Here is a 17,721-nt window from a genome sequence, read left to right as displayed (position 1 = left end):
TTTACGAATGTATTCTGATGACCCACGATTCAGACAAACTGTAGAATACATTTTACACCTCCGCTTTCGAAAGTGAACTAGCAACTCTGTTATGGAATTGCACACTCATTAATAACGGGCTCTAATTTCTCAAACATGCCCGCTGCCCAACTGCTTCAAAAGATCAGAGAAAGATGACATTTTGCAGTCAAGTATCACAAATCTCCTGGCAAACATGTGTGGTACAAAAGAAAACTGTTTCCGACGTCACACTGATTGTGGGATGGCTTACATGACCTTTGCACACTGCAAACCAAAATAAAGAGGGAAAAGATATAAAAACACTGGGATAACTCTGTTTTTTTTACAATTCCCACCTCGTCCTTTCAGGCCTCGCAGCCTTTCTCCTCCGTTTCAACTGCCGTCGCGGAATTGCTGCTTCCTCATGCATTTGGCCTTTTTCAGAGTGTGCTTTCGTGCTCTGCCTTTTATCCCTATGGGGAAGATAAAGGGCAGTCAGGTGTGTGTGAAATTATCGTCAACTGCTTGACTCTGCCTGACCCATCTGTTTCAACATGTCAGGTAAATGGCTCTGGTAGTCTGTTATCGCTCACAGCGTAAGAAAGTGTTCGAGTAGGAAAAGGGGGTAGAGTTTCTAGATATCCTACTGGGTAAGATGGGGGAAATGTGTCATAAGGACGGGGATACCGCATCTCACCTTTCGGTATCTCACTTGCACTCCCCAAAGACCCCTCCCCCAATCCAGGTGATCCTCCCCCACTGGTCCACTCCCGGGAACTGGATCCAATAGCGATGGCTGTGTCCAGGCCACCTGGATGACAGATATCTGGGGACTAGCGGGTGAGACACCTTCGGGTTCCTCATATTACACACTGCAAACCCAAATAAAGATGGAATAGATATAAAAACACCAGGATAACTCTGTTCTCGTGACCGTCGATGTATGACGGTACTTTCACCATTGCTTCATTGCCATGCTGCACTTTATCTGCAATAAAACTACGCCTCCACTTGGAGAAGTGGAACACTTCTTTCAGACAAAAGAATATCAATCCAGAGGAGCACCACACGTCCTCATGCTTTTGTGGATAAAAGATACTCCCAAATTTGGCCATGACAGTGATGCCACTTACAATTTATTGAAAAATACATTACCTGCAACATCCTTCAGAAACCACACATAGGGCCTCATTACGACCCTGGCGCTAATGGGTCAACGGCGCCGTAAAAGTCTGCGGCGCCGTTAACCCATTAGCGCCTAATTACGAGTTCCCTTTGCGGGGCCCGACCTTAACGGCTGGTTTTACCAGCTGTTAAAGTAGGGACCCGCAAAGGGACCTTGGTGCTAAGTACGTGCCGCAATTTGCGGCACCGTACTTACCGCCTTCCCCATTGAGCCCTATGGGGAAAAAATGGGAATGGGGAAGGGCAATGGAGAAAGGGGGAATTACCGCACCGCCAACCTTGTAATGGGGTGGTAATTCCCCCTTTCTCCATGGCGGAGTCGGTAAGTTACCGGCATGGACCATGGTGATAATAGTCTGTTTACTCTTTCTACACTGCTGCACTGCGTGAGGGAGGTGTCTATCCCTCATAAGCTCCTTGCTCGGCGGAGCGCAGCGTTGTGTCATCAGAATTGGCATTACCTTCGTGAAACTCTGGCTGAGTTTGTTTACTCTGCCTAGACTGCTGCACTGCGTGAGTGAGGTGTCTATCCCCTCATAAGCTCCTTGCTCGGTGGAGTGCAGCGTTGTGTCGTCAGAATTGGCATTACCTTCGTGAAACTCTGGCTGAGTTTATTTACTCTGCCTACACTGCTGCACTGCGTGAGGGAGGTGTCTATCCCCTCATAAGCTCATTGCTTGGCGGAGTGCAGCGGTGTGCTGCAGTGTGTTCCGGTGGACGGGTGGACTGGGTGACGCCTACCTTGGAATTTGGTCTACCTTGAAGCTGCATTACGAGCCGAGACTGAAAGTCCAAATATTCTGGTGAAATTGCTTTTGATGGCTTAACATCAAGCATTGGTTGACCTAATCCTGAGGTAAGCCGTTGTGAGTGGGTGCGTTGTACTTATTTAAAGGCTATTTACTTTCTTATGTTTTCCTCTGCCTTTAAAACCACATAGACATACGCAAATAAAAATACGCCAGCGCCCTGTCATATGCTTGGGGATTTTATTGCTATCAGTGACTTTAGAATCTTTTGCAAAGCGGTCTTTTTTTATAGTAAGCAGCAAAGCATGGCTGATTTCCCATACACCGCTTTTGTTTCTCCTGAACGCTGAAGTCTCCACTGAGGCTGTTTACCTTGTAAATCTTAACAATGTGTTTTTTTGGAACCTACACAAGTTGAGGAATGACGCGTAACGCGACTTTACGGAACGCCAGAGCACACCAGAAACGCGCCAACCTACGAAGTGGTAATAAATACAATGCCTCACACTCTGATTCTTCCAACATAACGGAGTCTGGGGCAGATATCCAATCAGATATTTCTGGAATAAGTCTGCCCAATCAAGTTGCAACAAAGGACTATATGGTTGCATTGGAGGGTAATATGGATGCCCAAGCCTTAATACTGGCATATACAATGGACGAGCTTGGTGCTAGTTAAAAACTTTCCCTGAAACATTTGGATGTAATTATATCTTTGTTTAAGAAAGTTGATATCATCACAATTCCCGGGGATAAACAAAAGGACTTGGGGCAAAACAATATTGACTTTACACTGGCAGAATTGAAGGATCCTCCCAAGAAGGAAAAATTGGCTGTAATGCAGAAAGCGACAGTAAGTCAGGCTATTGGAAATCCTAATACGAGTTGGGAATTGGAGGAAGTCCATATTTCACTGCCTACTTAGTTAAAAAATAAACGTTCACTCCAGAAAACACACACTTTACCCGCTCTGCATATACCTGAACTGAGTCAACTCAGACAAACAAAGGAGATCAGAAGGACGCGAAGCAATGTGTGTGTAGGGGTTTCAGATTTCAAAATTGTGCCTCTGACGGACTTAAAAGACAAGTACATCTGCAGGGGCCAAAGGCTAAAGACCGAAATGCCAAGGGGATAAGTCAACAACTGAGCAACTTGGGCCCTAAAAAAGGGCAATTATAGAACAAGGATCCCCAAAGCGGGATAATGAAGAGCATACCACCTTATATCCTTTGGAACCAAATGTTGCACTGCCGATTATTCATCCAGGATTATCCTGGAAGAGAACATCCCAACTCCTCTCAGCTGTAGGGGAGCAATGGCCGCAAGGCCCTCCTCACCTACAGCTTCCTCCCCAGGCGGGGACCATGACTCGGTGGGCGCCCCCTCATGCCACCCGGGCCCAGGTGGAGGAGGGTTCACCCGCCGACGACATTGCCCACACGCACCCTGTCTTTGCATTTACCAAAAATTAAGTTAGGCCTAGACGCCATCTTGCCTAGCAAACATGGTGTGAGTTCAGCACACTGTAACGAGGCCCCCACCTTTGGAGGGCCTTTCATGCATCTCTGTCGCCTCAGCAGCCCTGACAGATCCGCTGCGAGCGCGTTCCCATGAGAAAGTCGGAGATGAGCTAAACCCGAGATGCCAACACGGCAACATTATATTAGTAACAATGTGATATTGCACCCCGTATGACCCGGACCGCAAGGCCGGGGTAGCGAGGAAAAAAGCTGAAGCATCACTATCTGAAGAAGGTAGAAAACAATTCAAGTATTGGTATCAATGAACTACCTCTGTTTAAAATGTGAATAAGCCATAAAAATGTAACGTTATATGATATCCCTCCAGGTCTGGACTAATGCTGCTATAACCACGGAGAAAGATGTTGACCAAACGTGTAACCTCTATCTGTAAAAGTGTTTTTCAATAGTATGTAGAAACTTGAACTCATATATGTTTTTTAATTCACCCAAAGCGGCGAGCATCAATCTCTGTAGGCCATAACCTAGATATCCCTCGTATAACGTCTAAATGTACATACAATACGCACACAATGTAGTGAATATAATGTTAGGTAATGAAAAGATACTGGAACCGACTGTATTAAAGAAATGTGTAACGAAATTGAAGTATATATATATGTGTCTAAATAACGTCAAAATAAGGCAGAACAGTATAGAACTTCTGCATTTACTGATCAGCAACGCACGAGGAAAATACCTTTGTGGATATATGCAAGGCCATTCCCTCTCCCACCCCACCAAGCCCGCCAGATAAAAAAGCTAAGACTTGTGCCGCGCTCCCTCACCTCCCCCAACCAAGCTGGCGTTACTTCAGAGAGTCAGAGGCCCCGGCGCCGCAACCAAGGCCACAGCCCGCCACCTGTGTTATTTACAGCACAGTAATAAACCCATGGATGAACCCACTGATCTACTAGCACCCTCTCATAAATCCCACGAACCCCCCAAGAATCCTGACCCCGTGTAAGGACGACCCCCATCATTGGGACAAGACACAGAGACCCATCTATATAATAACTTCTAACGCAGCAGACAGACATGTATCATTCGGCCCAGGCCCCAGAGCCCCGTCCCGCGACCTAAAATACCGGTCCATAGGACACAGGTAAATCTCACCCCAACCGACAACCACCAGACCTCTCACGAGGTGCATTCCTCATGTGTTGTGTTTATTTTATAAGATAAGCTGCTGAAGCGATTTATTAACGAACTTAAATGTCATTTTCTGAATAACTGCAGTGTGCATGGCCTAGGGCAAATGAGACAGGAAAGGTATTCGTCATTGTCACAGGCTGCCCCAGCACATCAACACCGCACGGATGACCTCAAGCCGGCCTGCCAGGCCCAACCCAACCCACGAGGCTGACCAGTGACGTCGTCCCGCCAGGACCAACCCCGCTGCAGCAACACCTATAGTTAGTCGACGCCACCCAATCCCAATTGACTTGTGCCCCCTATAGTGTTTAGGTGGTGATGACGTTTTTTGTATTAGAAATACGCCTGTCTTTGCTATTGTCAGGCAGAGCGCTCTCGTAGGTTGCAGAGTTCTTTGCATGCCTTATTCTTGGATAAACTCCCACTTACGCTCACCCGCACTCTGTCTTGGCCTTATTCCCACTACGGGAGAGTCCCTTATTGTCTCTCATTGCGGGGAGGATCGTGCTGAATTGGGGGCGCTTCCCTTCAGTGGTGACCCCGACGTGATATCTCCAAACTATTTTTCCTAACTCCTTCTTAACGACCCCCTTGTGGCACGAGAATCTCCGGTCGAGAAGGGATACGCACGGTTAGCCGTCTCCGGGAGGCTGCCCGCCAACGGCGACCGGCACAATAAGAAGTGCGCACTCAATGAGAAAGGGTACGGGATCCCGATTGGAAAAAAATCCCCTTTGAGTGCCGCTCGCCGGAGCCAGGGGCTGACCGTTGAGTTACCGGTGACGCCGCCTGGACGGACCCAGTTTCGGAGAGTATCGGTTCAAGACGGGCACGTGAGTACCGAGTGCGAGTGATCGTCAAGGGGAAAAGAAGGGGAATTGGGAATAAAAGAACGGGGAAAGGTAGAGGGGGAGAATTGCGGAGGTCTACTAAAGACGGGTCTTGAAACTTTCTTTATTCTTTCTTTGCATATGGCCATTAGGAGTAAGAAATAAGTGACGTGGTAGAAGTGACGGAAACCTAGCTCCGAAAGGGGGTGGAAGGCGGCGCCGCATAGTGCTATCTAGACTAGTACTGGGAATATATGAAGAAGTGAGAAATAAGTTATTGGTGTCTAGCAAAAGGAGACACCGGGAATATTTTTTAGTGATTGTGCTCTCTCTCTATTTCTTTTTTCCATTTCCACGGGGTAGGGGGTGAAAATGAAAAGGGTATAAAGTAGTTAGAACATCTTAAAAAGTGGGGACTCAGTAGTGGCACGTACAGACGTGAACATAGTAACCTTAGCAGGAAAACAGGGACAGCTGGCTAGGGAGGAAAGGGAGGAGAAAGACAAAAGTGTGAGTGGAAAGCATTGTGAAGGGTGCGCGCACCGTACGAGTGTTGGAGACGAACGGGTGGCCGCGAGGTGGTGCCAGAGAGTGTGGCCATAACCATTACTTGATCAATTGCAAGTGAGATCACATAAGAGTGCCTGGGAATGGGAAGGAGATGAGATATGGTGAGTGAGAAGAGATTTGTGCAGTGAATAACAGTGGGTGATAATTTTGAGAGGTCCGCTCTTGTCTGTGCCATAAAGGTACACATACGCATATTTACACCTAATAAAAAGTAACGAAGGCGAACGCGGTAGCGCTAGCGATTTAAAGGATGGGGGCTGAAACTCCCTTGTCACACATTTGTAAGAGCTTGCCGGGATATGCTGAACGCATAAATAAATATCATGATCAATGGTTAACAGAATTGAAAGGGGAGGGGTTGCCCCAGATTTGGCCAGAAGGAGGGTCTTTTGACAAAAGCGTTCTTGATATGGTATGTACATGTATTCGCCTCAAGTATAAGGGAAAACAATGGCAGAATAGGAAGGAGATATTAGATCTTTGGAGATTGTTTGAGGAAGTACCCCCACCCAAAGCTCCAGCTCCAAATATTGATTTACCTTCCACCACAGACAATCCACTAATGATCCCGCGAGAGGAAAAGGAACAGTTAAGTACAGAACAACCTGCGGAAGTGGTTATGTTGTACCCAATATTACCTAAACCAGCCCCTGCAGCAGGATATAGCGACCCGATTTATGTGCCTCCCCCTTCGACCAGCACGCCACAAAGACCAACTGCACCCCCACCATACGAAAACACCAGAGAGCGCGCTCAGGGAGGCACACAGAGGGTGGATATAGAGAAGTTAACGAGTGACTTAGAGTCGAGGCTTACAGTGGCAAGAGATGAACTCTCAAGAATAAAAGACATATATGAACGCACAGCATGCGCCCCCACACAATCTGGACGCACGTCTAGAGCGTCGAGCGAAAATAGACAAATTGAGGAGGGATGGAAAAAGGGGGAAATACTGTTCAGAATTGAGGAAGAACCGACCAGAATAATAGAAGTGGGGACAGCAGAAGGAAGTATTGGTGACGTCTCACGAGAGAGAGGGATCAGAGAGGATTTGTTATGTGATGTCAGAGGAGGGGGGGATGAGAGTGATAGATTGAGCATGGCAGTAGGAGGAGAAGGCGAGGAGCTAGATGGTGCATGTTCACTGGGGACTATAGAAGATGAATGGATGGGACGACTAAGAAATAGGGTGGGGAAGATGGCGTCATTAGAGTCAGCAGTGACTAAGGAAAAGGAAGCTGCAACGGCAAAAGGGAAATTACAACTCCCATTACTCCACCGGGGGGGTGGGAGGCCAAACTATATACCGTGGGCTCAGATGGACAAGGCTAATTTAATGAAATTACTACCACAGCTGTCAGGAGGGGCAAGCAAGTGGATATATGCATTTGAGAAACATACCGCTGGTATACCGCTGGCAGTAGGCGATGTGAAAAGCCTACTAGTGTCCGCAGTAGGGGATCAGGCGGACAGAGTGTGGGCTAAAGCGGGTTTTCCAGCTGTAACTTTAGAGTGTGATCGCCATGATGGGGCTTCTTTTAACACCGTGCGAGCAAGGGTGTGGGACGCACTGCGGGAAACCTTCCCAGATACCCCTGATTTGCAGTCAGTAATGCAATGTACCATGAATGACGGGGAGGACGCTATGGATTACATTCTCCGGGTGCAGGAGATGTGGAGAGCGGAAACGGGTACGCCCTGGCACCAATCCACGTCTCTATTTTACTTCATCATTAAGAGAGGGCTCCCAAAGGAAGTGCAAAAGGCACTAGATAAAATAGCAGGTGTTGAGGCAAAAGGCTGGCCGGAGATCCAAAGCATAATAGTACACCATTGTAAACGGATCAAAGAAAGAGAGAGGGAAGTAGCACAGAAAAGGTTGGCGGATGAGGCGAAGTTGGTGCAATCAAAATTGGTGAAGGTCGCAGCAGCGGTAGCGGGACTCCCACTCATACGGGAGGGAGAGGAAGGAGAGGAGGGGCAAATAGCAATACAAGGAAGAATAGCAGCGAATTGGGCAGGACAAGGGCAACGACAGTGGACAGAGCAGGAGCAGAACGGAGGTCCAACGTGGCAAGAGTGGGCCCCAAGAGGAGGAAGAGGTGGGTACAGGGGTCGAAGAGGAGGACAAGGGTACGGAGGAATGGGAGGAAATGGGTGGCAGGGTCCCAGAGGCCCACAGGGGAGCTGTTGGAATTGTGGGAGATGGGGGCATTACTCAAGAGAATGTAGGAGCAGACAAAACAACGGTTTCCAAGAGATAGAACAGTACGGACACCCCCATCCAGGAAGCCCCTACGGCCTCCCCATGGGACAATACCAGCAACCAGACAATGTAGTACAAAGGAGTAACGCACAACTACACGGACATCAGTACCGAACACAGACCAGCCCACAAAATAATGACAATGTGCACTACACGCCTGGTAACACTTTCGCCACAGTAGCTAATGGGGCACCCGCCCCCGCACCTTACAGTGGAGTGTCAGTGGTTTCGGGGAACATTTTCGATCAAGGGGGGGCAATGAGACACCCCGCATAGGACAGCCCACAGAGAGCACTTGCGTGTCCAGTACTGTCTACGACCCACAATGCATCAGAGGAACCATTGATAGGAGCGCAGATAGGAGACAAGCAATTCATATTCATGGTGGATTCGGGAGCGGAGAAATCATGCATTAGAGAGGGCCGGTTCCCGTTATCTAATAGAACGTTAGAGACGCAGGGGTTCTCTGGGGCTGTAATTGAAGTTCCTTACACAGAGGTATTGGATGTGACAGTGGGGGGTAAAACAGTGAAAGCACCCTTACTGTACTATGAAAACTCTCCCATCAACTTACTGGGGAGAGATCTCTTGAGCAAATTAAACATGACAATATCATTCACAGGGAGCGGTATCGTATGTTCAACGCCAGGCATATGCCCCCTCCGTATATTAGCAGTAATACACGGCCACACAATCATGAAAGAGATCAGAGGGGTACCAAGAAATGAGGAGATGTTTGTTGAAGGTATGAGAACATTGGCTCTCATAGTACCAGAACTAAAAAGGGTGGAGTGGAGGATCCCAGCAGAATTCCTTTTTCGTCCCATAGCAAGCCCTGACACTGCTCTTGGGACAGTACTATCGTTGGATTTGCATGCAATACATGTATCAGCAAACAGAATATGTGTGATTGGTATTGACATGGAAGGGTGTGAGTGGCGGACAGTATTGTGTACAAATGCAAATATCCCGCTGAGAGAGCTCTCGGACGAGGAGCTATTTTCTGACACTGAGGGAGATGGTGAAGTAGTGATGGAACTGGCAATGCCCTGCGACATTGTAGTTACAGCCAGACAAACTAAGGTTGAACTAATGGCGGTAGTAGGAGCACCGCACACATTTTTTGATGAAGACATGAGGTCAGTACCCACTAACTTATGGACTAATGGCCCCCACGATGTAGGGTTGCTGCATGAAGTTCAGCCTGTGGTGATAAAAGTAAAACAGGGAGCAATACTACCCCGGGTGAAACAATATCCACTGTCGCGAGAAGCAGAAGAAGGGATCAGAGAGACAATAGATGCACTGCTAGCACAGGGTATAATAGTGCCCTCAAACTCCCCATGCAACACATGCATTTACCCAATCAAAAAGGCGAAGGGGGGTTCATGGAGGATGATACAAGATTTACGCCCACTGAACGATGTGGTAATGAAGGAGTTCCCTTTAGTCCCGAACCCGGCGACAATACTGTGCAACATTCCAAAAATAGCATCACACTTCACAGTAATTGACTTAAAAAATGCATTTTTTTTCGATTCCCTTAGCAGAAGAGAGCAGGTACTTGACAGCATTTACATTGGGAGGAAGGAGGTTCGAACACTGCAGACTACCACAAGGATATTGCGAGAGCCCAAGCATATTTAACAGGGTACTACATGAAGATCTGGGGAATTTGTCTGTAGAAAGCACAGTGATTCAGTACGTTGATGATTTATTGGTTTGTGCACAGGCTGAGGAAGAGTGCAGACAGGACTCGATAACACTCTTGACATTATTGGCCAATAAAGGGTACAAGGTGGACAAGGGGAAGTTACAATACTGTCTGACAGAGGTCCTATACTTGGGTCAGCTGATATCAAAGGATGGCAAGCGAATTATACCAGACAGGGCACAGGCGATTAGAACAATTGGGGAGCCCAAAACAGTAAAAGAGATGCAGAAATTTCTGGGTATGTGTAACTATTGCCGAGCATGGATATTGGACTATGCGGCGTACACAAGGCCCTTGCTACAGGCACTGAAAGAAGCACAACAAGAACACAAACACATAGAATGGACAGAGGTGATGAACACAGCATTTAACTCACTAAAAGAGCTGATATCAAGCGCTCCAGTACTAGCAAATCCAGATTATGGGCGCGAATTCTTTTTATTTTCACACTGCAAAGGAACACTGATGACAGCGGTACTGACACAGAAAACATCTTTAGGGCACAAACCACTTGCTTACTATAGCGGCACCCTAGACGCAGTAATGCAAGGTCATTTCGCGTGCGAGCAATCCCTAGCTGCAGCCGCATTCGCAATTGAAAAAAGTGCCACGATAGTGATGGGCTGCCCGGTGACACTGTTTGTGGAACACTCACTTTTTGCAATATTAGAGCGAACAAAGAGCACATTGACAACACAACGCGCCACAGCATATGAGATAATACTGTCCAGCGCTAACATCCATATAGTAAGATGTAAAACAGTGAACCCAGCCACATTCATCACAGAGGCATGCACCGTAGAGGACATGGAAAACCACAACTGCGCCACGTACACAGGTGACGAAAGTAAGGATCCAGTGATTTTTGAAAATGCCCTGACCGAGGGTGAGGTGTATTTTGTGGACGGGTCAGCATCAATAGACATGGAGACAGGAGAAAAGCATGTGGGTATGGCAGTGGTACGATTAGAGGAAGATGAATATGAGATACTAGTACAACACCGCCTCCCATCACACTATTCAGCGCAAGCAGCAGAACTAATAGCGCTAATAGAAGCATTGCATGCCGCCAAGGGGTGCGCAGTGACCATATATACAGACTCAGCATACATGACAACAACAGTTCACGGCGGGTTGGCCCGGTGGGGGCGGAGAGGGTTTCGGCGAGCAGACGGAACGCCAGTCCAGCATGCAGAATTATTGAAAGAACTGATTGAGGCCCTGCAAGACCCCACGGCAGTGGCCATCGTAAAATGTCAAGCTCATACCGCAAATACAGATTTTATATCTTTGGGGAACGCGGCAGCAGACGCCGCTGCCAAAGCAGCTTCATATCTACAAAAAGGTGAAATAGGAGAGTACATGTTGCACCACACAGCAAGCCAAGAGGTCCCCACAGGATACAACATGATGTCCACACAGGAGATAATAGAGCTGCAAGAGGGAGCTAGTGCAGAGGAAAAATTGCTGTGGACTAAGAGAGGATGCAGCAAATCACCGACTGATTTATTGTGGCGACAAGACAGTTCAGGAAAAGTGGTAATGCCAATTACGCTGTTAGAAATAGCATTTCAACAACTACACTTTCCTGCACACAACACAAGGAAACACATAATGGCAGAGATACAAGAAGATTGGTTTGCACCCTGCCTCCAGGAACACGTCACAAGGTTAGCCCTAGAATGCACGACATGTCAAATTTACAACTCAGGTATGACATTGCGTACACTAAGGGGTACGATACCAAAACCAAGTGGCCCATTCAGAGAGCTCCACATTGATTATGTAGACATGGGAGAAAGGTGTAACGGGGCTCGATACATGATTGTGGTTGTATGTCCATTTTCGAGGTGGGTGGAGGCAGGACCATGTGCCCGCCCTGACGCGAAGGGCGCCGCAAAGTTCCTAGTGCGGGAAGTGTTTCCGCGCTGGGGAATTTGCGACGTTATTCGCTCAGATAACGGGACACATTTTGTTAATGAATTATTTAAAGAAGTGACTACATTATTGGGAATAAAGCACAAATTATGTTCGATTTATCATCCTCAAAGTAATGGCGTCGTGGAAAAGATAAATGGCCTGTTAAAAAGCAGATTATCAAAACTTTGTTTTTCCCTTAAAAAGACTTGGATGTACTGCCTGCCTTTGGCCTTGTTTGAACTACGAAACCAGCCAAGTAAGGATCACCATTTGTCCCCGCACGAGATCGTCACGGGAAGAAGAATGCATACAGCGCATTCGCCTCTCCGTGAGCGTTCTGATGCACACAGAAGCGCAGCTATATTGGGGGAGGAGTTCACAGAATATCTGCGAAAACTGACACGGGCAGCGCGCGTAATTGCAAAGCAACTAGCCCCCCCCTCGACAAGAGAGGAGGGAAACGCGACTGAACCAAACAGGTTGCCTGAAAAACCACTACAGCTAATGCCTGGTGACCTTATATATGTTAGAAGTTTTGTGCGGAGGTGGAACGCACCACGTTTCCATGGCCCCTATGAGGTAGTGTTTTGCACGCCTACAGCAGTAAAGGTTAAGGGCCTGCGATATTGGGTGCATTTGACAGATGTACGTAAAGCTTACAGCGCTGCGGAGAGTGAGGTGCAGGACGAGGCACAGGCAACAGCGGACGATGAAGTTGTGCGGAATGAATGATTGGAATTTTGTGTGCATTATGAGATGAACAGTGAACACAATTAGCGCGCAACAAATGTCCTGGACTAAAACATGTACATATGTATATGGAAATTTTCTTTTTATTACAATTTTTGAAAGTTTTGCGTGGGGTTCTTTTTTCCTCTCCTGTGCTCTTTAAGAAGTTTTTTTATTATTGTTGTTTTTAAACTGTCATGTTTTTTATTATTTATATATATATATAGTAATGTACGAATAATGATGCTTGAAAGGCTACCTTGTCTGTCAACACACCCCCTCCCTCACCCAACCCTATATTTTATCACCGAAACGTTACAACGTGGAAATGTTTACATGTTTGTATTTAATAAACTCTTGTGTCTCAAACAGGATTTATCATGGCATCGAATGGGCAGCCTGCAACCAATAGATATGTTAGATTTAGAGAAATGTTAGTGGCTAGATTAACATATTCATTTGAATGTGGTTTATCAATGTGTGCTATCGTGTTCTTCATCTCAATGTTTTGTCTGGTATTACACTGGGTTATAGCGTTCATCTCTACCGAGATGAACGAGGGGGGAGGGGGGAACAACACCACCCTTGCCCCTGGAACGAAAACAATTCCGACTGTAGGTATCAAAGAAGGTGATTTCTTGATCTGGGATGGATCACACTTTGTGTGGGGTTACTATACTACACCACCCACTGCTGTCCTGTCACAATCAAGAACCAAAAATTTAAACAATGACACAATGTCCCAACCTGGAACATACAACAACCGCACGATCCCTCCCGCCCCAATTTCAAACAACGATCTCTTGTTTATTAAGGAGGATGGAAAAGTGATTATGATGACAGAACACAAGTCCCTATATGAAGAATTAGAAAATGGGGGTGGGAGGGAGGAAGGGGGGCCTGGTTCTTCACCTACTATAACGAGAAGGTACAGAAGAAGGGAGAAAAGTAGGCGGAGAAGAGAGACTGGTGGAAAAGGGTATGATGAGTATTATGGGCTAGGGTTAGACAAAATGGAAGACCCACGACACCCTCACCAAGCAAATAAATGGTATGCAGATATGAGCACAACAGCCAAACAGACAACCAATGAGAGCTGTTATGTCTGCTCACTTATCCCCCATGCATCAGGCACACCTAAAGTATTGTTGCCACGAGAATTGCCCATTGTGGATGCCCAATGTCTCCTTCATCTCACGCTGTGTAGAATAAAGAACACTTTCCAAGCACACGATGTCTCTTTCAGAATGCTACAGAACAACAAAACGTGCTATTCGCAAGCGTCTGGAGTGATCTGTCTTAAAGAACCTTTCTTTGCAATACAAGGGACACTGTTTTCCGAAAACAAATGGAAAAACGAAGAAGTGCTGTGCAAGGCAGAAGCACTGAAAGGTGTCCAACCGGACAAGTTGCGGTGGATGGAAAGAACGTGCTTGCCAATATGGAAAGAACACATCCCTAAACTAACATGGGTAACAGCGATGGAGAAACCCTTCAAGCTACAAAGTGAAATACAAAACGAACTATGTTTCAAGGGAGAAGGAAAAATGGCAATGGGAACGAACAAGAACTGTAACAAAACTCTCACCATCCCAGATATGAAAAAAGGGACAGCAGCACTAATGGACACCTACTGGGTATGCGGAAACAAGGCGTACCTGCATCTTCCCCAATCATGGAGTGGGAGCTGCTCAATGGCCACTTTGCACTCAACACTAATGGTGATTCCAGAAAGCCATATTGACAGAAGTAACATGATGAAAGAAGGCTTGAACCAGAATGCAGCTTCTCCAACTACACAAGCGCACCTTTATGTCCTGTCCTCCGGAGGGAAGGGAGAAGAGCTCTCAAGGAACAAGCGAGCCTCGAACTACATATCACAAGCATCATCTGATTTATTGGCACAGATTCCAGACAGGTATCGCCTGTTCAGCTCCGTGGAAACATTCTTTGCTTCGCTAGTATCAAGTGTCCAAGCAAGAGCAAATGCAAAATGGCTCCAGATCACACGGTGGGAACTGATCCAGTTGGCCAATGACACTGAAGAAGGGTTTAACATAATAAAGGTGGAACTACGAGCTCTGCGATTAATGACCATGCAGAACAGGTATGTTCTAGACCTGTTAACAGCAATCGATGGAGGTGTTTGCCGAAAAATAGGAAGTGCGTGCTGCACGTTCGTACCTTCTGAAGACGCAGAAAATGGGTCCCTGTCCCACGTTATTGAAGCAGTACATAACCTGGGCGAGAAGATGAAAATGGAAGGTGGAGCTGAGGATAGCTCGTGGTTCGACAATATCTTCTCTTGGGTTCCCTCATGGCTTGGAGTGACAATGAAGTTCCTGATACCAATAGTGGTGATCATCCTTGTGATGTTCTGCCTGTGCCAGGTGGGCCTCCGATGTTGTGCTAACGCAGTTCCTAACGGTGCAATGATGATGGTGACAATGGGCAACTCCGGTGGTACAATTAAAGCAACACAAGAAGTACATGTGCAGACAGGAGCAGATAACACCCCCAGGTACCAGTTAGTGCCTATGTGCCGTGATAAGTACATAGTAGATAAACTATGGCACACCACTATCAAAGAACCACGAGACGTAGAACTGGAATGGTATGAGGAGGTCTGGGTAGATCTGGAAGAAACTGGCGACTGTATATATTTAACATGTACACCAGACGAGTATGCTAGGAGAGGTGAGAGTTTAAGGGGGGTGTGCAGAGCATGGATGCCTATAAAAGGAACCCCTGCATGGGATGGTGCAGTGTTAGAGGAACAAGAATGTAGAAGATTGGAAGAGCTAAAGAAATTCGTTACTTTAAGTAACGAAAGGGGGGAAATGTAGGGGAGCAATGGCCGCAAGGCCCTCCTCACCTACAGCTTCCTCCCCAGGCGGGGACCATGACTCGGTGGGCGCCCCCTCATGCCACCCGGGCCCAGGTGGAGGAGGGTTCACCCGCCGACGACATTGCCCACACGCACCCTGTCTTTGCATTTACCAAAAATTAAGTTAGGCCTAGACGCCATCTTGCCTAGCAAACATGGTGTGAGTTCAGCACACTGTAACGAGGCCCCCACCTTTGGAGGGCCTTTCATGCATCTCTGTCGCCTCAGCAGCCCTGACAGATCCGCTGCGAGCGCGTTCCCATGAGAAAGTCGGAGATGAGCTAAACCCGAGATGCCAACACGGCAACATTATATTAGTAACAATGTGATATTGCACCCCGTATGACCCGGACCGCAAGGCCGGGGTAGCGAGGAAAAAAGCTGAAGCATCACTATCTGAAGAAGGTAGAAAACAATTCAAGTATTGGTATCAATGAACTACCTCTGTTTAAAATGTGAATAAGCCATAAAAATGTAACGTTATATGATATCCCTCCAGGTCTGGACTAATGCTGCTATAACCACGGAGAAAGATGTTGACCAAACGTGTAACCTCTATCTGTAAAAGTGTTTTTCAATAGTATGTAGAAACTTGAACTCATATATGTTTTTTAATTCACCCAAAGCGGCGAGCATCAATCTCTGTAGGCCATAACCTAGATATCCCTCGTATAACGTCTAAATGTACATACAATACGCACACAATGTAGTGAATATAATGTTAGGTAATGAAAAGATACTGGAACCGACTGTATTAAAGAAATGTGTAACGAAATTGAAGTATATATATATGTGTCTAAATAACGTCAAAATAAGGCAGAACAGTATAGAACTTCTGCATTTACTGATCAGCAACGCACGAGGAAAATACCTTTGTGGATATATGCAAGGCCATTCCCTCTCCCACCCCACCAAGCCCGCCAGATAAAAAAGCTAAGACTTGTGCCGCGCTCCCTCACCTCCCCCAACCAAGCTGGCGTTACTTCAGAGAGTCAGAGGCCCCGGCGCCGCAACCAAGGCCACAGCCCGCCACCTGTGTTATTTACAGCACAGTAATAAACCCATGGATGAACCCACTGATCTACTAGCACCCTCTCATAAATCCCACGAACCCCCCAAGAATCCTGACCCCGTGTAAGGACGACCCCCATCATTGGGACAAGACACAGAGACCCATCTATATAATAACTTCTAACGCAGCAGACAGACATGTATCATTCGGCCCAGGCCCCAGAGCCCCGTCCCGCGACCTAAAATACCGGTCCATAGGACACAGGTAAATCTCACCCCAACCGACAACCACCAGACCTCTCACGAGGTGCATTCCTCATGTGTTGTGTTTATTTTATAAGATAAGCTGCTGAAGCGATTTATTAACGAACTTAAATGTCATTTTCTGAATAACTGCAGTGTGCATGGCCTAGGGCAAATGAGACAGGAAAGGTATTCGTCATTGTCACAGGCTGCCCCAGCACATCAACACCGCACGGATGACCTCAAGCCGGCCTGCCAGGCCCAACCCAACCCACGAGGCTGACCAGTGACGTCGTCCCGCCAGGACCAACCCCGCTGCAGCAACACCTATAGTTAGTCGACGCCACCCAATCCCAATTGACTTGTGCCCCCTATAGTGTTTAGGTGGTGATGACGTTTTTTGTATTAGAAATACGCCTGTCTTTGCTATTGTCAGGCAGAGCGCTCTCGTAGGTTGCAGAGTTCTTTGCATGCCTTATTCTTGGATAAACTCCCACTTACGCTCACCCGCACTCTGTCTTGGCCTTATTCCCACTACGGGAGAGTCCCTTATTGTCTCTCATTGCGGGGAGGATCGTGCTGAATTGGGGGCGCTTCCCTTCACAGCCCATTCTTAAACAGATCAGTGTTGCTATCTATTTTTAAGCATTTGTCATACCTGTAGCTCATTCAATCTACAGAAATACGGAAAATGGAGCTGCCACGATGGAACAGCAATACAAATTGGGTGTTGGTAGAGTTTGCATCACTCTTAATGGTTGCTATGCTGAAAACACATGCTGAGACGCTGTTCAAGGCAGAATAGACGCTAATATGTCTGAAAATTCCAGGGCACAAACTTCAACCTGCAAAACATCAATAAAAAGTTCACCAATCCTAACACAGCCCACGGAGAGAGCAACCCTAAGAGCACTACACAATCATAGCTTACAGGTACGG

General features: G+C 47.0%; 1 protein-coding gene across 1 annotated transcript in view; it reads left to right on the top strand.

Moving 5' to 3' along the window:
- Positions 1-17,292, top strand: part of LOC138452962 (uncharacterized) — a 67,819-nt gene extending 50,527 nt beyond the window's left edge. The window contains exon 3 of the mRNA XM_069605332.1: positions 13,014-17,292. Within this exon, the coding sequence (XP_069461433.1) occupies positions 13,014-15,487 (2,474 nt within the window). The 3' untranslated portion in view covers positions 15,488-17,292. The remainder of the gene's footprint in view (positions 1-13,013) is intronic.
- The last annotated feature ends 429 nt before the right edge of the window (positions 17,293-17,721 follow it).

This window comes from Ambystoma mexicanum, chromosome 4p (genome assembly GCF_040938575.1).
Source record: "Ambystoma mexicanum isolate Mex_15411 chromosome 4p, UKY_AmexF1_1, whole genome shotgun sequence".
Lineage (NCBI taxonomy): Eukaryota > Metazoa > Chordata > Amphibia > Caudata > Ambystomatidae > Ambystoma > Ambystoma mexicanum.
Note: the sequence above shows the minus strand (reverse complement) of the source record. Positions and strands in the feature narration are given on the sequence as shown.